Raw genomic sequence first — 23,574 nt, forward strand, 5'->3', positions numbered from 1 at the left:
AGCCAACTTATGCATCCGGTTATGGAATTTGCACTTTTTCCTAAAAGCAATAGGGAACCATCAACGTGGTTTAACCGGTTGGGGCTTTAAGTAGAGATGTGATTTAGTGATGTGAGGATGGAGAAGAGGGAACTAGTTGGCCTTTACTCCTCAGACCTCTGACTTCAGCTTTGCAGGCACTGGCGTTTCCTAGTTATCTTCAGCCACTTCAGAGGTCATCCCTCATTTACCATCTCTGTCCAAATGTTCCTCCTCTGCTCTCCATTTTGATGAGTACAATCTTTGACGCATTCACTTATGTATCCGCTCATCCTCAGCAGCCACGTACTGGATACCTTGAGAAAGTATGCTCCTTTAAGGCAGGGGCTCTGTCCACTGCTGGATCCCCAAGGGTGGGGACAGTGCCTGGCACCTGTCAATAAATATGTTTTCTGACTGAGCACCGTGTGCCAGGACACTGGAGATGAGGCAATGAAGAGGGAAGCTGAGGAACACACGTGTCCAGTAAAGGATGTAGAGTGTCCTTGAAGCATTTGAAGACTATTCTTGTGTTCCCTCAAGTCTTCTCCTCTCCAGGCTCCCCACTCTAGCTCCTTCAGCCATTGCTCTCGTGACATGATTTTAGTTCTCTTCATCAATCTAGTATCTTTGCTTCCCATGAATGCTTCCCTTTTGAACTCTGGTGCCCAGAGTAAAGCCTGATGCTCCAGGTGAAGTTGGACCAGGAGCTCAGCTGATGCTGGTTGGTTGAAGGAACCAATAACGTTCATTGAAGGCTGCCCCCTGGGCTGCACTAGCCTGCACTCAGCCACTTGCACGTCCCTCTCTGATTTCAGAGAGCATGCTCCTAGTCACAAGTGCCCCTACCATCAACCAGCTTTTTTGGTAGCTACCTTCCCTCCCCCTCTGACCAGTGGAATAGACCATCAACCAATACACCATCCCCATATACACCATACACACCAATACACTGTCACCTTCCTCAGCATCTCTCCTCACATCTCTGCCTACAGGTTTACTTTAAGTCTACCAACCTGGAGGGAAGAGTTCATTCAAATAAAACACATTATAAACATGGTTCTTAGGCTATTGCTATTTCTCTGCAAATATTCTAAGCACACAACTCAGCGACTGTAATTAAAGACCAAAGAGATATTCAATAACTCCTCATGAGGGGCTCTGCACCTTGTTGTACCGTTGTGGATTTTCTTGATTTTATTTATTGTGGTTTCAGTGGATTTTGTTTTGCTGTGTTGGACTTAGGATATTATTATCCTTGGGATTTATAAAAGAATACCGTGTTTAGCATGACTTGAAGCCAACTTAAAAACCAAATTTGCCACTTAACTATGTGATCTTGAACAAGTTGTCTCTCAAAATCTCAATCTCTTCATCTAATAAGAATACTAATACCAACAGTAGAATGGACAGAGAAAATGCATAAAATATGCAAATGTTTTACATTACTAGTACAAATGTTTTACAAACATGTGAGCATATGAAAAATATGTTTAACTTCAGTATGGATAAAAATGAGATATGATCTTAAAAAGGTATAATACCTAGTAGGTACCTTAGCAGGTATTTGTTAGCAGCAAGTGCAGAGAAATAGACACCATTCTGTACTGATGGTAGAAATATTAATTAGAACAATTTGCTTAGAAGACTATTTGGAAATATATGTAAAAAGCCTTAAAGAGCTGCATACCTTTGACTTAGAAAATAATTCCTCTCATTGTTTGTAGCCTAGAGAAATATCATAGATGTATATAAAGATTCATACACAAGGATATTCATCTCAACAATTTATAAATAACAAAAAGTTGGATACAACCTGAATGTTTCACTGCAATCACTAAAAACCATGTTTTAGAAGAATAATGATGGGGAAAATACATATTCCATTCAAAAGAAGAAATTAAGTCTAGTATAATTCCAAGCTGTAAAAAGAATTCATTCGTGTGTTTATAGGTATGCAGGCAAATATTTGTTAAGAGTGATTATCTGTAGGTCCTGGATGTATGGTGATTTTAATTTTCTTCTTTGTGCTTCCATTTTTCAAAATTTCCACAACAACCATTGCTTTTTCAAGGGTAGATTAAGAATGCCCTTACATACCTTACAAGAACGTGATAAGACTCTAAACTTAAGTTATAATATGTGTGTTGAAAGGTCATATGAATTTATTTCATCATCATGAGATGTTGTATTAATCCCCTATTTTGCATTTCTTTCACACTTCTTTTTTGTCCTCCCTCCATCTCTCTGCCAAAGCCTTTACTTTCCTTCCCTTTCACTCTCTCCCTTCTCTCTAGGCTCTGCCTTACTTTCCTGTCTCGTGGGCATTGCTCCACTGCCTCTAAGAGCAAGGGTCAAACACTTGCTGACCCTGATCTGAAGCTCAGTTGATCCAAACTGAGCAAGAAATGAACAAGTTTCTTGCATTTCCTTTCAGAACTCTAGTAGCCCTGACACACATCCTGGACTAATTGAGACTGTGTGAAATGGATGTCTCTCAGTTCAGAGTTGAGCTCTTGTCATCTAGGACTGAATTACCAACTTCTCAAACACTGCTGGGAAGGTTGGGGGCAGGGTTGCTCTTTTCTTCTCCATCCCAAATGTTGGATGCCCCTGCCTTCCAACACGACTCGAAAATAGCTTTGTCAAGCAAAGCATGAACACTAGGAGTTTCCTGACATTTTCATAACTACGAACATATGATTGGCAGTTCATATTGAATAACGATGTAAGAAATCTGCCAAGAAATCTCCCAATACTATTTCCAGTACTGGTTCATAACCAGTTCCAGCTGCCTCACCACAGAATAGGAGCACAGTAGTCTACCAGGTTCCATGGTTCACCCACTTGCAAAGTTTGTGTTGAGTTACTGGGAGTCATGCTAATGGCGGGAGTCACTCTCCCGGAAAGCATTTAACATGAATAAAGCTGAGGATTTAATGTACTAATGAAAAAATTTGTCAATATTTAAATCAAACGTGTGAACACTAAGTGTTTTTACATATGTTTGCCGCAGAGGTTTCAAGGCAGTCTTTGGCCTTCCAGACACGAATAAAGTAGATAGATGCACTGTTAGACTTTTGAACAATGACAAAGAAAAACAGGGAGTAATTGCTTCACTCGAAGCCTGCCAGGAAATTAATTGCCTAAGAGATGTATTTTATGCAGTGTCCAGAAAACTGCAGAGTCTACGGGAGTGGCTTGCTTTCACTAGGAGAAAACATATGTCACCTCTCACCAAAGATGTTTATGTCTTCTCACAAACCTGTCTTTTTTCAGCCTAAAGACATTCCAACTGGAAATGACTACAAAGCCAGGAGTTGATAGGTTAGGGGTGTTTAGTAATGCTTAAAATAATACCCTCATGGCAGCAGATACGATTCTGTCCTACGAGCCCTGTGGAACAGCAACCCGGATGCCTGGCACCTGGACGTCTTTTTGTTTCTGCTTAGAGAAATTGGTGGGGGGGTGATCCTGCCTTTGACTGCCAACTCTGAAACTCACAGATCTGGGCAAGGCTCTGGGGGAGCTAGCTAAGTGCACTTAAGAATTAGGGATGGAACCTTGGTCCACCTTTGGGATTGTATTCCAAGGAGTGCTTGTGGAAGGCTGCTGGTTGAAGGCTGAAGGAAGTCTGTGCAATTCCGTAAACATTTCTTGGGCACCTTCTGCAAACCAGGTTAAATGGACTGGGCTCTGCTGGGAGTCAGATTGGGGACCTCACTCAGAGACTACAAAGAAAAATAAGAAAAGCTGCTACATTTTAGGAACCTTCTGCCTGGTAGAGGAACAGATATCTCAATAAAGAATCCTAGACTAATGAAGTAAGTGCAGGAGGGTGGAGAGAGCAAACCTACTCGTGGACTAATCTGGGGGTTTCAGGAAAGTATCTTAAGAGAGCTAAGAATGAACTAGAACTGGAAGGATAAAGGACAGTGAGCCAGGTGGAGAAAGGTAAGAATGGATTTCTTGGAAGGAAATAGCCAAGGCATAAATGTCAGTAATAGTGTGGTGTGTTCAGAAACTACGAGCTGTTCTTTATTACTAGGGCCTGGAGTTCGAGAAGGGCAATGGTAGGAGATGGGGCTGAAGAGATGTATGGGGCTGGACATTCAGGGGCCTTGTGACCTCTGTTAATGTGATAGGACGGTCACCAGGGGACTTTATGCAGTGGAGAGTAACTGCAGTTATAAGAAAGAGATGATCTGATCTAGCTATCAGATAGCTCATTCTGCAGCAGTGTGAAATATCAATTTACAGCATCAAGGATGGAGGTCAAGAGACCAGTTAGGAGGATACTGCAATAGTCTTGGTGGGACAGGATGAGAGCTAAGACTAGAACAACCATAAAAGGTTAGAATTGGAAAGAACATATCAGATAGTTCAACTTCTATATTATACAAATGGAATAATTGAGGAAAAAAGAGGGTAAGTGACCTCTCCAAGTTACATAGAAATAAGCTTGTTGGCAGCCAAATCAGCACCAAGGACCCTGGTCCTCTGATTTCCAGCCCAGTGACTTTTCCATTCAGCAGTGCCAAGATCAGTCCCAGCATCCTGCTTGTTAGGTAATGCCCTAGAGAAATTTGAAACTTACTTGGCCAGCATTTTTCCTATCAATTTCTAGGAAGTGGGAACAGTCCTTGCTGAATAGAGAGAACCTGTATCAAGCCAGACCACCTGGGAGGGATCTTTTCTGTTCATCTTCCTCCTCTCTGGCTTTAGACGTCTCCTTAATATTTGCCTCCTTCCTCTCCTCCTCCAGAAAACCAAATACTCCTTATGAAATTCTCTCCCCTCTGCTAAGTCTAAGAAGTATACACACAATTGAGCACTTTTTCTCGAGCTTGTTTTCTCAGTGTTCCTCTAACTACTATATCACTGCTAAGCACTGGGACAATTTGGAGGGCACGTGGTTCAATAAAATCAAGACTGACTATTTCCATCTAAACTCCTTCCTTGTCTATGTACATATAACCATTTTACATAGCAGCATCATTTTATATAACCCTAACCCCATAGCAGCGTCATATGTGCAAATACTCTTCAGTGTTTCTTTTTCATTAAATCATGTGTGTACATATTTTCATATATTTATATTAGCTTTGTAGTATTTCTTATAGTGGAAACAGCAGGAAATTTGGAGTGAGGCCCAAGGTTTTGGGCAAGAGACTCAGTCTCTGAACCTCAATTTCTTCAACTAGGAAATGCAGGTAATACTACTACCTTGACGGTTCCTGGCACATAGTCAGTGTACAGAAAGCATCCATCCTCCCTTCCTGCCTTTTTGGGGGTTGTTTCTGGGGCAATATACTATTTTCATAAACATCTTGGTATGGTTACAAATGATACCCATAGCTAAAAGTCAAAGGGCATGCTTCTTTTTTTAATCTACCTCAATGCTGAGAATCTTGTTGAGGAAAGAGTACAATCTTGATAACTTGTGAAGGTATGTGGAAGAAATGAGGAAGAGAAGAGGAAACCACTTGAACTTGAAAATTAAATTAACAAAAGTTTGTGGCCTTCTCATCTTATAAACATTGAAGTAACCAGTATTTATTGTGTACCTGACGATGGCAGCATGGTCTATGGACTGCGCCAACCACAGGGATGACACAGATTTCCATTTTATTTTTTTTTTTTTTTGATAAGTACATAAATACTGCTTTATTTGGCTGAATTACCTAACAATGTTATTAGCACTTTATGATAAGAACACGCAAGAGGGAAGAGATATGGGAACATATGTATAACTGATTCACTTTGTTATAAAGCAGAAACTAACACACCATTGTAAAGCTATTATACTCCAATAAAGATGTTAAAATAAAAAAAAACCACCATTCCCTGCACAATACTCTGCATTTTTCTGTTATTATGAGCTATTTTAGATATCCTCTTTTTTCCTTCCCCTTACATAGACTGTTTATACGCCCTTATTATCTTGATATCATTCTGAGTCTTACATCCTTTTATTCTTGAAAACATACTACGTTGGCACGCTTGAATTTTTGTACCAATAATGTCAAGTTTACTATTAACCACAAACCTGGCCAAACTCCTACTGCCTTTCAGAAGCTACCATATTTATCATTCATTCCAAGTGACTATTTTGGTTTTTATTTTCATTTATTTATACAGCACACCTAATTCTTCTAAGTGGTCAGTTAAGAGTTTACAAAACCTAGACCAGATGAAATCCAGGAGTACTAAGGCTTTGAAGGTGTGTTTTACTTTAATTTTAAAAAGAATTAAGATTCCTTAAACTCTATAGCAGCATACTCATCCTTCCAAGCATTCCAAAACTCTGAAGGGCAGACAGAAGAATTTTCTGTTACTACAAACATAAAAATCATTGCAGAGCTCATGAACATTTCAAATATAATTATGAACAATGCAAACCTGGAATTGCCTTTCCATGGAGTTGTCCTCTTAAAGAGTTAGTCAGTTTTTCAGATATTTTTCCAGAGAGTAGTTTACTGGAGGTGAATAAAATGAATTCAGTGCTATACAAAATAATAAAAATTTTTATTTACAAATTAATAAACAAACTATAAAAAACATGACCAAACAACAAAGAAAGTTATTGGCTTCTATTCATTATGGCTAGAAATATAAATTATTTAAACAAGTATCTAAATCTGCCTCCTGCTTCCAGATAAATTAATGTATTGCATATACATATTTTCAACTTGTTCCTAACTCTTATTCAGACTTAAGACTAGGGCACTCCTCTATTTTTTAAATAGAATTGTAAACAGTCTTTAAAAAAAGCTAGAAGAGTAATAAATATAAAAATTTTATAAATCCTATAATCTGGATTATGATTAATCTGTGGAAATACACAGTACGAATCTATCAATCATACACAATTAGGTCTAATTGTTATATACGGAAAAAAAATTTTACAACGGTCAGTTTTTATTCATATTCTTGAAAGGTACAGCACTGTTCCCAATAAGTATTCCTTCCATCACTTCTGTATACTTTATACATTCTCAATCCAAAAAGAAACAACTTACACCTATTTGACTTTTTGCTTTTTTCTTGCTTGAAACTGCTCTGTTTTGTTTTTTACAGATTTAATCAACATTGACAAGGCAGGATCAATGGATCTCTTGTGTGATTCCTTCTGAACTTCACTCTCTTTTTTCTTTATTGCCTGAGTAAGTTCTTGTTCTTTTTGTTTTCTCTGACGGGCTTTCTCCTCAAGGATTTTTTCCATAGCTTTTGTTTTCTTGAAATTAGGATCTGAAGGATCCAAATTGAACAAGTGGGAAGTATACATTGCCTGAAACCGTGCATCCTTAACATTGACCTCAAAGTCATCCTCCAATAATTCCTTCTTCTTCATAAGCTGTTTTTTCTTCTTTTTGCTCAGATTCTGGTGCTCCACAATCTTGTTATAATTGAAGTGTTTCTTGCTCTCTTCCTCCTCATCCATCACGAGCAAAGCCATTTCAGCCTTTTGTCTTTCTAGTTCAGCTTGTTCCTCTGGAGATGTGCCATCTTCTGCAGATTTTGTTGATTTCTTCTTTTCTTTTATACCTATTTTTTTAGCTTCTTCGGCAAAGTATGGGTCATTCATATCAACATCAGAGGGAACTTCATCTTCACTGGCCTCTTCAGCAAGAGCCTTTTGTTTCTTTTTCAGTCTTTTTTTCTCTTTCTTCTTCTCTAAAAATTGTTCCCACGGGGTCAGTTTATCCTTTCCTTCCAATTTGTTTTTGACCATCTCTTCTGCACTTTCTTTAAGGCCTGGAACCCACTTAATTTCCATTTCCATATCATTTTCTTTGCCTTTCTTTTCTTTTTCTTGAATAACTTGCAAGAGCTGCCTATATTTAGCAATTTGTTCTTCATCATCCTTCTGGCTTCTTTTTGTTTTCCCACCTTCTTCTACACTGACTCCATCATCACCTTGTAGCTCCTCTTCTATCTCTTCTTCATCTTCACTAGAGGAAGCTAAGTAGGCTTGAAAATCCATGTCCAAAAGCTCTTCCTTTTTAAATTTCCTGTTGAGTGTTGTAATTCTTTCATGATCTGTCTCATCCCAAGTGATCTCCACCGTTGATGTTCCCATTGCAGCAGATGTGAAATATCTTGGCTTATATGCTGTTAAATCCACTTCTGAGGCTACATCCGTGGGCTCATCATCAAAAGTTATATCATCTGGTATAAACCGGAGATCGACGAACGAGCAACTACTTTCGAATTCCAGGCCATCACAATCCTCATAAATTTTAGCAGCTGTTTCAAGAGAATCGCAGTCTACTACTGCATAATAGTACTTCAGTCGTTTGAACTGGTAATCTCTCAGTTTTTCTCTACAGGTCCAGTCCTTTTCAGGGGCATCTTCAGGAATGCTTAATAACTCTACTGGTCCTTGAACTTGCTCTTCCTTCATCCTCTCCTTTCCAAATTCTGAAGGATATATCTTTACAGAAAATATAACACCTCCTTTAGGTTTAAATGAATTGAACAAAGCCAGCAAATCTTTTGCCTTCAATCTATCCCAGTCCATGTTGCAAACTGCTAATCGATGTGTAATCTCATCAGCCCGAGGAGCATCTTTATCTAATTCTCTCCAAGCATGCTCAAATCCAGATTCCTCTGGAAGTAAATATGCCATATCCTCTTCATCTTCGGAACTACTTTCTATATTTCCTTTGCCCCTTGCAAGATCGGGGCCACTGTCACTTTCATCATCATCCTCACTATCCTCATCTTCATCTTCCTCCTCATCATCTTCATTCCCTCCATCATCATCATCATCATCATCATCATCATGAAGATCAGCAGCAACAGCTCTACAAATGCCTGTAAATTCATCTTCAGATTCTTCATCACCTCCTATTTCATTAGCACTTTCTGAATCTTCCTCCAGAGCTTCTTTGTCAAACATTTTACCACTTGCTGAGTTTTCACGACCATCACTGTCTCTTGCCATTATGAATGGAACCACTGATTGCATTTCTCTTCCTGTCTCAGAATACTTGAGTTTGGGAGAATGTGCAGTTTCAGAGGTGCCTGAGTCTACTGTTCTTAATTTTCCTTTGGGAAACAAGTCTGTATTATGTTGAACAATGGTTTTTTTCCCTTTTGTACTTTTTTGTATAAATTCTTTGCTATCGTTCTTGGGACTTATTGACTCTATCTTCTTAGATTTGCACGAGGTTTTCATTTTCTGAATTCTCTCGGAGTTATCTAAATCATTCTTATTTCCAGAATCCTTTTGATTAATTTTTTTGGTTTCTTTCTTTTTCTCCTCAACAAGATTTTTTGATTCTTTTTCGGTTTTAGTCTGGGTTTTTTTCTTCTTCATTTTCTTTTGGTTCAATGCTTTATTATCTTCATCAGAGAGATCCGAATCAGAATCTGAAAGGTCATAAAAACGCTTCAAGTCCTCTGTAGTGCTATGGTTGATGGGGCGTCCTCTTTTATCCACAGCATAATTCAACTTGAACTTTTTGTCATGAAACATTGCTCGAAATCTCTTGTCAATTTTGATTTTTCGATCCTTTTCTGGCATTTCCCAAAATCTCGGGTCCTTTGCAACCCGCCTAAACCGCTGGTCACTCATTATTTCTTGTTTGGATGCCATTTTTAAATGTCTGACTGGACAAATGCTTGAAGAAAACAAACACAACTCCGAGACCTCTCCAAGCCTCACGTAGGCCGCCGACTCCCACAATCCCAGATTTCCATTTTAGATGGCCCTTTGGCAGCTTCATGAAGGGTGGGTTTGAAAGAAAAGAAGACTGAAGGCCGGTCTCCCAGTTAGGGGAGTCGTCACCTGGGGGGGGGGCGGTGATGGGCTGAGCCTGGAGGGAGGAGAGGTCAAATTCAAGCAGTGCTTTGGAAGCCAATTTAGTTTTCAAGTTAAGCTGTTGCTCCTCTTAAAGGTCGCCCCTTCTCTTCTTCCCATCTTCGTTTCTTCCATTCAGCAAACTAAGTGCATGGGGAGCTTGAGTGTCTGGTCTGGGCAAGGGGAGAAATTGTAAATTTCAGGCTGTGAGATGAACTCAGGTTCCCTCTTTGCTGCCACCACACAGAAGTTAAAGTAAAAAGTGGGAGAGATTTAATTCACTCATTAAACATGTATGTATATATGTATGTACTAAGTGTCAACAGCTTGATACTCACTAGGCACTGTTCTAGGCAATGGGGACACAGCTGTGACCAAACCAAAGTTCCTGTCCCCATGAAGTTTGTATATAAGCAATAAACAATTAAATGTATCAATACAGAGTATATCTGATGATACTAAATGGAATAGGTAATAATCAGTTAGATAAGGGCAAGGGAACAGTGGTAGGCATGAGGTCAAAGAGGTGGTGGGAGCAGCAGAAGTCTATGTAAGGACGTTGTAAGGACTCCAGTATCTCCTTAACACAAGAAGGGAAGTCTTTGGAGGAGTTTGAGCCGGGGAGGGACATAAACTGATTTAGGTCCTACAGGGATTCCTCCACCTGCTGCACTGAGAATAGACTGGGGAAGGTGGCCAAGAGTGGAAGTGGGAAGACCAGTTGTAAGGCTACTGGAAAAAAAAATCATGAGGAGATAATGGTGGCCTGAACCAGAGGGTAGCAGTAAAAGTAGGTCTGGGATCGGTTTTGAAGGAGGAGGTGGACGCATGGGCTGCTGGTTTGCATATGGTTGTGAGAGAAAGTGTAAAATCAAGGAGAACGCAAAAGTTTTCGTTGTGAGCAGGTGAAGGAATTGGTATTTACTGGGATGGTGGAAGAGTTCCAGAATGGTCTTGGAGGGAAAGAAAGATTTCAATTTTAGACATGTTGAGTTTGAATTCCTTTTACATACCCAAGTGGAGATATGAAGGCTGAAGTTCAGAGTTGTCTCAGCTGGGGATAAGAGTGTGGGAGTCTTCAGTACAGAAATGGTAATTTAAAGCTTAGGAGGCAGGAAGATCAGGTAGGGAGAGAGAGTACAAGGAAGAGGTCTGAGGACTGAGACTTAGGGCTCTCAATGACTAAAATTTTGAACTAGCGCAGGAGAATAAGAAAGCACAGCCAAAGAAGTAAAAGGAAAACCAAGAGAGAAACACTGTCCTGGAAGCTGAGTGAAAAAAGTATTTCAAGAGCTGTGTCAGATGCTGCTGCTAGGTCAATAACGATAAAGACTGGACATTCACTGTTGGATTTAGTAATGGAGACCACTGACCTTGACATGAGCTCTTTCAGTGGAATGGCAAGGCAAAGGCCTGATTGGGGTGGGTCCAAGAGCCAATGGGGGAACTGGAGAAAGCAGGTACAGACATCCTTGAGAGGAGTATTCCTATAAAAGGGAGTACAGAAACGTGGAGGTAGCTGAATGGGGACACAGTCCGAAGAGAATTTACGGTGGGAGGTATTATAGTACATTGATGTATTGATGGGAATGATCCAGTAGAGATGGGGGGAAATGGCAATATAGAAGAGAAAAGGGACAATTGCCAGAGCAATATCCATGGATAGGTGAGAGGGGGTGGGGTCCATGTGCTCAAGTTGATGGTTGTTGGGCCTTAAAGTGGAGCACAGAGCGTCTACCCACAGTAATGGGAAAGCAGGCAGAGTCTATGGAGCAGACCAAGGAGGGGTGGTTTAATCAAACTTCTCTTCTTAAAGGCTAATCCCTAAGTCTTGGCCTTTCTGATTCATAAGCCATACCCACTTCTGTCCCCAGCATGTTCAGAATTCACACACATGCATGATTTTATGTATGACTTATCTTTGGTCCAATGAGAAGGAACTGCAAGCTGCAAATTATAAAAAAAGGAGTGAGAGGGCCTCCCTGGTGGCGCAGTGGTTGAGAGTCCGCCTGCCGATGCAGGGGATACGGGTTCGTGCCCCGGTCTGGGAGGATCCCATATGCCGCGGAGCGGCTGGGCCCGTGAGCCATGGCCGCTGAGCCTGTGCGTCCGGAGCCTGTGCTCCGCAACGGGAGAGGCCACAACAGTGAGAGGCCCGCGTACAGCAAAAAAAAAAAAAAAAAAAAAAAAAAAAAAAAAAAAAGGAGTGAGAGAAAGAGCTTCCAGCTAGAAGTCTAAGCTAATGTCAGCACTACAAGGGTGGGGATTTTTGTCTGCTTTCTTCTCTCCAGTGCCTACAATAGTACCTGGTAAATCGGTACACCTATTTCTAGAATACATAGAGCAAAAAAGGAACTTATACTTCATAAACAACGACCATGATTGAATAGTTTGTATACATGATCTTATTTAACACACTAGTTTTACAGATGAGGAGATTACACACCTAGCCCAAGGCCACGCACAGCTGGAAGGCAGCTGTCAGGACTGCACCCAGTTCTGTGGGTCTCCAAAGCCCAGGTCTTGCCCAGACACTGCACTTTGACCATCCAACTACTTGGTGAACTTGGTCAAGTCATATAGCCACTCACTCTTGGTTCTTTCAGCCTTAGAAGGGGTTGGACCAGAGGTCGGAAAAGTCCCGTTCCAACGGAATGACTCCATTAGACAATAAACAGACCCAGGTGCCTGCCCTGAGTTCATAGTCCCCTTCCACACACACCAGTTCTGCTAGTGGGCCCCTTACCATTTTCTGCCAGCTCTGACATAGACTCAGCTGTCTCCATGAAACAGCTGGATGTTCTCTACTCTGTGTCTTGCATGTATTGCCCTTGTGCCAGGTTGTAGACAAGTTGAACCTGCCATCTTGGGCTCTAATCCCCAGCCCTAGCTCTCCAGCCATTTGCCAGACTGTCACTAATCACATCACTTTCTGGTGTCCCCTTGTCTTCACTATAAAATCCCTTCCCTCCCCATTTTTTCCTACTCTTATAATTTTGAGGTAGCAGATTGAAATAAGACTATGTTAAAAAGACTTTAAAGGAACATGAAAGTAGGATTTGAGTCCACAGAGAAGTCCCCTTGGGCCTGTCCTGCCCCACTCCCCCCATTACTCCATGAACCCTCACTCTGTCTTCAACTCCACGTATCTTGGTAGCATACCACTGAATCCATGATCTGTTGACTTATTCCTTTTTGAAGCTATCACCTCCTCCAGAAGCCTTCCCAGCCTCAGTTGGATGTGTTTTCTTTTATTCTCAGCACAAGGCTTCAGCAAACTTGGTTGAAAAGAAAAAGGAATGGGGAGAAGGAGAGAAGGAGGGAAAGGGTAACAGAGGTGATGTTTATCACACTCACCTTTCTCCCCCATAGAATGTAAAGTCCTAGTGAACAGGGATCATATCGTTGGTATCCCAATGCCAAGAACATAAGGCCTCCCCTTTCTCTGCTCTGCACTTTCCCATTCTAGTTAAAGCAGCCCCACAAATCCACCCTCATTTCTCCGTAAAGAGTCCACTGGATTTCACAGCTCTGTCCCAGAGACCCCCTGTCTAACAGGTACTGCTTGTCCAGTTACAATCTTCCCATTTGGTGCTTCACAAATCAAACCTTATTTTAGTGGGAATTTCTGCCTCTTTACATTTCTTTTTTAATGTGTACTTTTTTTTATGTTTGACATGGGCACTTCTCTGTTGCCTTATTTGGGGCTGGGGGTTGGGGGAGGCATTATACTCACCACTGCTTTTTATGGAGGCTAGTAGTCTTTCCTAACTGCCCTCAGCAGAAGGAATGGGAAACAAAGCTGAGATGAAACAGAAAAGCAAAATGGGGGATTGGGTTTCACCCCATTTCTGAGTAGTAAGATGAAATCAAAACCCTCCTAAGAGGTCCCTAAGTTCCCTTTACCACTCTTTCCACAAACCCCCTCTTTTTTCAATCCATGGCCATAGGCATAAAAGGAAAGTGAAAAACATATCAAAGCAATCCTGGTAACACTTGTGGTAAAAACTCTGAGCAGATTGGTGTGTGTGCACGTCATATTATTCTAAACTTCCATTATTCTCAATGGGCAAATTTAGGGGGTAATTTGAATGCCTGATATTTGAAGAACTGCCGGAGAACATCCAAAGGGTTTCTAATGAGAACTTGGGGCCCCAAACTTGGGGGCTCCAAGACCCATCTGTGCATTCCCAGTGCCAGCCTAAGCTTAGGAGCAAAGTAGGCCCTTCATAGGAGGAAAAGTCAAAACGCCCCAGGGCTTCTTAGAAGGTACAAGGCTACTCCACCACGAAAACCTCAGTACATAGGAGGGGGCAAAAGTCACTCATCCTTTTTATTAGTGACCTTCCATATTCTTACAAATATTGTCGTGTACAGTCCTATCATTCCAAACGCATGTCTAAATAGGAATAAAATCTATCACACACGTAATTTCCCCTTAAATTACATTTGTGAGATACAAGCCCAGGTAATTCTCCTTTTCCAAAGTGAAATAAAACCCTTGTGTTCCTAAACATTGCTATGAAGTAAAGCCAGTACCTTCCCATTTCTAAGTTAGACACAAGTAACTATTACGTGCTGCTCTGGAAACTATGACAGAACGTTATTCATCTGTTTGTTTTAATGGTTCACAGCCAAGGGGAAAAAAAAAACTTTAAAATTTTAATTTGATTTTTCAAAGCAAAAAAGTGGTGTGAGAGAGCGGACTCTTTTGCTGAGGAAATAAATGTTAACAATTGTCAGGGTCCAGGGGTGAGAAACAGCACATGATACTTGACACAGTTGCCTCACAATTGCTAGTGCTCACAAAGGCATTCCAGGAAGAGAAGGGCTATTAGGATGGGCTGATTTCTCAGCCTTGTAGATTGAAGTCTTCTCTGTGAGTCATCACCTCTCTGGGTTGATGTGCCTTGATTGGGTCACTCTGAAAGCTGATCTTAAAGGTCAAGTGTGTTTACATGTTACCCTCTTTGATGCCCACTTTCAGGTTGGTCTTTAAAAACAGAGTTTGGACGATAACGTGGGGATCCCATATTAAACCTGTAATCTCTCCACCGCAGGCAGCCTGAGGCAAAGTATACTTTCGGTGCCCCCGACAGCTCTCCTTCTAAGATGCCCACCTTCTCTCTTTCACTCCAGCCAGCTCTTTCCATGTCTCCACCTATGTTTATCCTGATACCTCTTCTCCAAGGGCCTTTTCTTCCAAGCTGGTATGACTTAAACTTTTCCCTCCTCCTGGTTGGCAGCTAACCAAGGATGCTTCAAGGCTCAAAGCTGTTTCAGGAAAAGGAAGGTGGTGGCTTTGGAGAGGTGGTAACTTTTTTAGACCACACCAGATTATATTCTGTTCTTAAAATTTCTGTGTCTCTGAGTGTTTATCCATATTGGGTAATTCTGCATCCTTTATGCAAATTCTTAATTTTATCATGTATCCCCCTTTTTAATGAAAAGACAGAGCTGATTTTCACCTTTAAGAGATCTGACTTCACCTCCCAAGGGAGAACCTGCCTATGAGGTGGGAAGCTTTGCACCCAGCCCCAAGCTTACTAGTGCCAGCCCTGGGAAGCACCGTGGGTGTGGATCTGCCGTGGCTGTGCTCTAACCAGATCAGGGTAATATGTGGCCTGATTTACAAATTTAAAAAGGGATACCTTCCATCATTTATGTCCATGATGGTCTTTGGGGAAGCAAATGTAACTTACAAGTTATATTTGCATTGGTTAAGTGAAATTACTTCCCACATGAGAGGAAATAACCCGAACTTTGCTAAATTGCTAACTGGAGCACACCTAGGGATACTACATCTCTTTGAACTGCATGATGGATTTCCTTCAAACCAAGATTCAGGGCTCGGGGACAGGCATCTTGATGGGATTTCATCTCCATGGCTCAAAATGGGGCTTGTAAGAGGCACCGAGTGGGGTAAATTCAGAAGTGTTGGAAGATGCCACTCAAGGCGGTCAGTCCCCCACGAGGCTGCCAAGTTGTGGGCTTGCGGAGCACTGTCTCTAGCATTCCAGCTGAAGAACCATGAGAATCAGAACAAAAAAACCTGCTGGGACTGTGTAAATTGCCAGCGCTTTTGGCCCATGAGTGTGCTTGAAAACACCCCCCAAAATCTCTCCCCAGCTCTGAAGCTTAATATTCCCACTTATTGCTCCTCTCTATTGCTCCCTCTACCTTGCCCCTTGTGTATAAATGAGATTTTTCATAAAAATTGAGGTGAAATTCACATAACTTAAAATTAACTATTTAAAAGTGAGCGATTCCATAGCAGTTAATACATTTACAATGCTGTGCAACCACCCTCTCTCTCTAGTTCCAAAACATTTTTATCACAACGAAACAAAACTCTATACCCATTGAGTCGTTATTCCCTATTCCTCCCTTCCTACAGCTCCTGGTTACCACCAGTCTGCTTCCTGTCTTTATGGATTTACTCATTCATGTCAATGGAAGCATATACTATGTGGCCTTTCTCATCTGGTTTACTTCATTTACCATAATGGTTTGGAGATTCTTCCACAGTGTAACATGTTTCAATACTTTGTCCCTTTTTCGTGGCAAATAATATTCCACCGTATGGATCTACCACATTTTGTCTATCCATTCAACTGTTGATGAGCCTTTGGGGTGGTTTCTACTATCGTGAATAGTGCTGCTATGAACATTTGTGTACAAGTATTTGTTTGAGTCTCTGAGATTCTTTTGTTTGAGTGAGATTTTATAGTTAGCCAAGTCCCTTTATGTCCATTCTCTTCCTAGTAAGAAGGAGCATGCATTTTAACTAGTCGTATTACCCCAAAGGGGAACATGTTAGGGCCTCACTCATCAGTAAGAATCACTTGCACTTGACTAAGCCTGTCAGGCCCCAGTGTAAAATCTGGTGCAGAAGAAAGTGGTTTCCAGTTTGGAGGGTCCTTCTGGTTTGGAGAGGGTCCATGTCTGAGAGCTAGCCTAGGTCATCTCCATGTCTGTTATGTCTATTACAGTTCTGTTGGTCAGTCTGTGCACAGTGGGGTGGGGGTAGAAACAGCTCTCAGCAGCACCCTCTCCCTCATTCAGCTCTTATTTACTGAGCTGTGCACTATGCTGGGCCCTGGAGTTACAAAGCCAAATCAGACATGGTCCTTGCCTTAGAGTAGTGGTGAAGTGGGCACTAAACAGACAAACATAATATGAAGTCAGAAATGCATAGGAGTGGTGTGATAAAGGTGCTGGACAGGGGGCGGGGGGGGAGTGGAGTGGGCAGTGACTAACTTTCCTGGGGGAGTTGGAGCATTGGGTTCTTAAAGACATAAAGGCAACCACAAGGTGAGAAAGAGGATGGAGGGAGCGCTGGGTCTCAGGAAGAGAACAGGCAAAGCCAGGAGAGCAGCAAAGTGCATTCCTTGTTTGGAGACTAGCAAGGTCAACAGCACGGCTAGTCTCATTAAGTTCACAGGCTCATCAGGCCAGGAACCAGGCTGGAAAAATGGTCAGGAACTAGGGAAAAGCCTTGTGTATTACAGTCAAGAAACTGGTGAGTCAGAAACTAGGATGAATTTTAGGCAGGAAATGACCTGATCAAGTCTGTGTTTTGAAAAGATCCCTTTGTAACAAGTGACTGATGAACCAGTCTCCCATACCCTCCCTCCTGGTCTGCCTTCTCTGTCATCTCACTGGCCGTAGGCTGGCCCTGGACTGAAGTGCAAAGCCAGAAAGATTGCCTTCCTCTTCACACACGGATCTCTCATCAATTGTCCCACCCTCCTTGCATACAACTTTCTACAAAGATGAAAGTGCCAACAGCAGTTAATAAAAAATCCATCTATACTGAGCTCTTCCTGACCAAGTATGTCATCTCTCCTGGAAGTATTTGAATTTAGAAGTAGGCCAAGCTCAAACAAATGAGTGAACTGTTCATGATGGGAATTCAGCCACCCAGGGATAGGCCCAGATAGATTCTGATAAAGTTGTTTGGAAGATTAAATGAGGTCATTTGAGGGCCTTCCCAATACCCTCACGCCATAGCCCCTCCTGCTCATCTGTATACAGTAAGGTTCCCACCCCCACCCCCCGCCATCCTGTAACACTTTCTTTTTTTTTTCTTTTCTTTTTATTTTGAAATATTTATATTTAAGAAAGGTGGCACAAGTAGTACAGAGTTTCCATATGCTCTTATCCCATTACCCCTAATGTTAATGTCTTGCATCAACATCGTACTGTTATCAAAAGTAAGAAATGAACATTGGTACAACACTACTAACTAATCTACAGACTTCATTCCATTTTCACCAGTTTTTCTACGAATATTAAGGGTTTCTTTGGAAATCGTGTGTCTAAGACAACAGTTGAGTTTGCTCTCTTGTCTGCCTTAAATTGAGGCACGCTTCAGAAACCCCGTTCTCCCTGGAAACACTAAAGAGAGCGCCAACAGACCTCTGATGATCCAAACTAGGCACATCTCCATTTTGGCATCCATTTGGGCTATTCTGCGTCCTTTTACTCCCCATACCCCACCTACCCACCCATCCTTTCTCCTCCTTTCCTGCTCCCCACTCTCAAAAAGCTACATCGTGGGCTTCCCAGACCCCACACTACACAATGCGTTGTTTTCATTTTCGGAGAGCTCTCGAGAGCCTTGTTCCAGACCTGAGAGGTTTGCCAAGGAATGTGTAGCTATTGACTCCCACTGTCACTGTCAAACTCCCGTGGGCAGTGTTTCCCCATTCTCGATCCGTGGTGCTTCCTGAGTGGATACTCCTACCGCTGCCACGTTGGTCATCATTGCTGCCAGCTCGCGTGACCATCCCTTGTAAGCTCCTTGCTCTGGGGAAGGGGGAGACCCCAGAGGTGGAGGGCAAAACTGTGTTTGCTTTTCCCTATCATATGACAGCGACTTCGGAAGGTTGAGGGGCTGGTAACACAGTAACTAAATTACCTTTATGAGAAACAGGAGTGCCTATCACAAAGCGCCCGGGCATCCTGACATCACGATGAGGTAGCTGGCACATGTTTGTGCCAGCTGCTGTGATGAATGGCCAGAATTCCGTTTGCCCTCTCCTAGTGCACTTTTCTTCTCCCTAGAATGCAGCCTCGGGCACGCTCGCAGCAAGTGCCCTTGCACTCTTTCTGCCTTGCTGCTTCATGTTTTTAATTTGCTGAGCATGGAGGGCATCAACGATGAAAGAAGTGTGAGCTGGAGAAAAGCGTAAAGCTGATTAATGTTGGAGGAGCGTTTGTTCCCCTCCAGCCACAGCCAGCAGGGAAAATGGAAAGGATGAAAGGCGATTGCGACTTGATGTTTAAAAGAAAATCTTTTTGCCACCCAGCAGATACCAAAACATCTTCACAGTGGAAGGCCCCTGTAAGCAATGCAAAAACTTCTATAACCAACCTTTTGGAAGGAAGCTGTATACCATGGTCACAAGTGCCAGTCTGGGGCAAATCTAGTTCTTCTGCTTGCTGTGTCACATTAGACAAGTTCTTTTCTCTTTCTGACCCTATAGTTTTCTCATCTGTAAAATAAGAATAATTACACCTTCACCTTCTGTATAAGACTGTTGTCAGGATTAAATGACTTAATATTGATTTTATACATAAATGAAATTTAACAGTGCCTGGCACAGAGTAAAGGCTCATTACAAAGCCTCTTATTTATTATTAGGCTGATTTAATTTAAAGTAGTATTGAAAAGTAGAACATCATTACAGATCCAACAGCCTGGTATTCAAGCTTCAGTTTGAATTTTGAGTTTAAATCCTAGCTCCACAACTTACTGGCTTTGTGAATCTGAGCCAGTTACTTAACTTCTCTGAACTTGAGTTTCTCCCTCTGATAAATAAGGATAATAACACCGCATAAGGGGCTACTTTGATGAAAGCACTTAGCATAGTACTCAGCACAAAGAGTGGCAGACACTTAATACATGTTTATTTTTCTAGTGCTGTGGTTCTCCACCGCATTCAAATCACCTGAGACCTTTTTAAAACGCTTGAATACCTAAGCTGCATCCCCAGAGACTGACTTAATAGGTCCGAGGTGGGGTTTGGGCACTGGTATTTTCAAAAGCTTCCTAAGGAGATTGTATAAGCAAACAGGACTGAGAACTACTCCCTAGCAGGTGACATTACATACTGTTTTTTTTTATTTTGTTTGTTTTGTTTTTTATATCTGTCCCCAAAAGACTAGCCAGAATATCAAGAATTCTGGGCACAGTCAAAAATTTAATACACCTGCAGCTCTAAGCCCTTGATAAGAGATATGCAGCCAAGGAATTGCATTCCATTTTATTCCAAGAAACAGTATTCAAAGGGTCTTTTTAGAATCTTGAACTGGAAAGGTGGTAAGAAGTTTAGCCTAAGCCTCACACATAAAATATGAAAACTCCCAGTAGGTCAGGGATTTATATCTGGGGGTAATTCCAGGATTTTGTCCTCCCAAGAGATATAAATTGAGGCCTTGAGGGTTTAATGCGGGGGAGGAAGAAGTGTTCTCATAATGACACCTTAAAAATCCAGAACTCTACTAATGCCTAGGGATAGAAAAGCATCGTCTGTAATAGTGGGGGTGGGAGTAGGGAGGTGCATTCTGGTCTCCGGACTTCAGTCTCCAAGATCCAAGGCTGGGTCATCAAGAAACTTCTTTCTCCCCATAGGTTTATGGTATTAGCTACCCAATAAAAGTGGGGGTAATTTTACAACCCAAGTAAAATTTAAGCCAAAAAGGCTTCATCAACATTACTCTAGGATTTATGAAAGTAAACATTTAGAGTGCTTGCAGGATTTTGCAACATTAAAATTTCAGTGTCTTTATGTCAGGTATATGATATATTCGTTTGTACGTGTACTTAAAGGTTACGTTTTTAAGAGCTTTGCACTGCAAACTATTTGGAGAACTACACTGAAGATACTGCTCCCATCTCCACCTTCAAAATGACTGTTTTAGTGAATAGGGAGTAGAAAGCAACTGAAAACCAGTGTCTTTTAAGGATCAGCTCTGTCAGATTTTTTTCACCTGGTTTCCTATTCTAGTGGGCTTTCTAGACTCCCTCACTGAACCCTCAGGTGTGGAAGTCCAGGGTCACAGCACTGACCACAGTCGATTTTACAAAGTAGACGCTTAGTAAATAATTCTCCTTTCAATAAATGTCTTCTTTGGTAACTGTAAATACTTTAATAATAATTGTATGTTACCTCAGTGTAGCAATTTTTTAAAGGTTTTACACAACTTGATAGGATCCTCATGACTGTGACTTATTAGCTTCATCTTATAGATAAGAAAACCATAGCTCAGAGCACTTGGGAGGTTGCCTAAGGATATGCAAATGTTAAATGTAGAAGGAGAATTTTGTTCTCCTGATTTTTGCTCTAAAGTACTTTAACTTAGAAGAAACCAAAGAAGAAAAGTGATGCTTTGTTCAGATGATGTGTTGATTGCAGCCAGGTTAATGGAGGAGGAGCATCCAGGCTAGAAGTCCGCCCATAAGCCTGGCAGCTAGCCTTCTGCTTGGCTGTGGTCTGCCTTTCAGAAGCGGATTGATATTCTGTACTCTGGTGTCTTGAGCTTATCATAGGCCCTTGTGGGAGGTTTTGGCCTCTGTCCTTTCAAGCTGAACCTGCCATTTTGGGTCCTAATCTCCAGCCATTTGCCAGACTGTCACTAATCACATCACTTTCTGGTATCCCCTTGTCTTCAGAATAAAATCTCTGCCCTCCCTTTTATTATTGTCATTTGAGGCAGCAAAAAATTTTTAAAGATTATTTTTTTAAGTTTTAGGGGATTATGAAAGCAAGTATCCATTGGCATTTGCTCTGGATTTCCTGGGATTTAGTGACTCATTTGAAATTGTCCGGTCCATGGTTTGCCATGGACCTCTCTCTGCACGGTGGAGAGAATAGGTCTCAAGCAGGAGCCACATAACTGGACTGCCCTCTGGTTTCTTTCCAGCTGCCCCCAGCTTCTCACCCCATGGAGTCTCCTAACTGACATAGCAGTCCGAGTGTAGACTGGGGATAACGCGCCCACGCCTTTGTAGCAAATGAAGAGGAAATACTCTGTGCTTAAAAAAACAAAAAACTGTAGAACATGTGCCCAGATTTCCAACTCATTCCCTCTTTACTCTTACAAGTACATCATCTTCCAGCCCACCACCAGCTGCGAAAATAAAAGTGTTTTCTCCCATATTTAAGGATGATTTTGTGCTTCAGGATGATTTTTCTCGGGGTGAAGGAAACTTGACCGACGTGACCAGCAGATGTTTTAAACGATGGAGAGAACTGAGGAAGAAGTCGGATTCCTTAGCCCAGTCTTTAGGATACTGTGCCCGACTGCGCCCCCTAGTGACTGTCTGGGGCATTGCGCAGTCAGAGCCAACTGCAAGTGTGTACTGCACCCTCTAATGTCTGCGCTCTGTTTTTAGAGATGAGTACGAAGAAGATGGATTCTGTCAGCCGTACAGAGGGATTGCGTGTGCAAGATTTATTGGCAACCGCACTGTCTATATGGAGTCTCTGCATATGCAAGGGGAAATAGAAAATCAGATCACAGGTAGGTAGCAATGAAATTATATTCATACCTTGCATAACAATTTTTCTCACCAGAAGTTTCATTGAGCTCTTCTCTTGACAAAGGATTAGGCTAAGCATAGGGGTTAGGAGCAGGGCCATAAAGAAGCAGGAGATGCAATCTCTGCTCTGGAATTTACATTAGAATAATTTATTGAAGTTTGCCCTTAGAGGAAAAGGAGGCTTTGAGAAGTCTCACATTCATTCAAACACTCAATAAATATTATTGGGTGCCTTTGGCATACCAGGACCTGGGCTGGGCACTGGGGATGTGAGGCTGTGGGGAATCAGCCAGGTACGTTTCTGCCCTCACAGAGCTTACTGTTTGGAAGCAACGTTGTGTCGACTGAAAGCAGATGAATTTAGAGTTCAGAATTCTGGATGCTAATCCCAATATCGCCATTACTGTGACTTTGGGGAAAGTCTCTTACTCTCCATGGAAATCTCTTTCTTTCCCTGTGAAGTGAGCGAAGAGGCAGGATGATCATAGGTCTATTCCTGCTCTAGCTTTCTCTATTTTACCCTTCACTTTCCTGAATTGAAAGTATCTTTTTCATGGAAATCTAATAGTGAAGCACTACCTAGCGCACGTGAGGTACATAGTGTCGGCCACCTTGCACGATTTCGTACACCTAGTTCTGGTGGTTGCGGCCGCCTGTGCCTCTCCCATTAGTGTAGTTATTATGTCTCTGTGCCCTGTACCCTGGCAACACATTAAAATGGCCTTTCTGAAATTCTAATAAGGTTGCCAGCTTTAGCACGGAAAAATACAAGACACCCAGTTACATTTGATAATTTTTTAGTATGAGTATGTCCCAAATGTTTATCTGAAATTCACGTGTAACTGGGTCCTTTGTAGTTTATCTGGCAACTCTAGGATCTAAGAGAGGCAAGAACAAACCCAAGGTAGGCACACAGAACAGCCAACAGTCCAGAAACTATGTCCCGTGAGGACTTTGAAGGAGCTAAGAGAGGGCCAGGGGAGCTATTTAACCCGAAGAAGCAACTGTAGGAAGATGTATTTGCCCATTGCGAAAGGCTTCAGGCTTTCAAGATGAAAGTCTCTGTGAAATTCCAGAGCAGAAGCAGGACTGTTGGGGAGGGGCTATTGAAGAAACATTTCAACCTAGTAAAAGAACATTTGAACATATTTTTTACTAAGTATTCACAAAAATAACTGGGAGTTCTGATATAAATATT

The 23,574-nt window shown here is 41.8% G+C and overlaps 2 protein-coding genes across 7 annotated transcripts in view; one reads left to right on the forward strand and one right to left on the reverse strand.

The window, feature by feature from the left end:
* ROR1 (receptor tyrosine kinase like orphan receptor 1) overlaps positions 1-23,574 on the forward strand; it is a gene marked incomplete at its 5' end in the record, with an annotated part of 425,624 nt that overhangs the window by 364,683 nt on the left and 37,367 nt on the right. For all 5 annotated transcript variants that reach the window (XM_082613671.1, XM_082613673.1, XM_082613672.1 and 2 more), the window contains one exon: positions 22,230-22,357. In XM_082613671.1, the coding sequence (XP_082469797.1) occupies positions 22,230-22,357 (128 nt within the window). The remainder of the gene's footprint in view (positions 1-22,229; positions 22,358-23,574) is intronic.
* On the reverse strand, positions 5,675-9,704 carry LOC309799942 (ESF1 homolog). Of its 2 annotated transcripts, none has more exons than XM_082613675.1 (2): positions 7,041-9,704; positions 5,675-6,497 (listed from the first exon to the last, which is right to left on the reverse strand). In XM_082613675.1, exon 1 carries the CDS (start codon positions 9,620-9,622, stop codon positions 7,043-7,045), a length of 2,580 nt encoding a protein of 859 aa, XP_082469801.1. In that variant the 5' UTR covers positions 9,623-9,704; the 3' UTR covers positions 5,675-6,497; positions 7,041-7,042. The 2 variants fall into 2 exon arrangements, with proteins under 2 accessions (XP_082469801.1, XP_082469800.1); XM_082613674.1 differs by having other exon boundaries at positions 5,675-6,524.

Source organism: Mesoplodon mirus, assembly GCF_964341445.2.
Source record: "Mesoplodon mirus genome assembly, chromosome: 3".
NCBI classification, from domain to species: Eukaryota; Metazoa; Chordata; class Mammalia; order Artiodactyla; family Ziphiidae; genus Mesoplodon; species Mesoplodon mirus.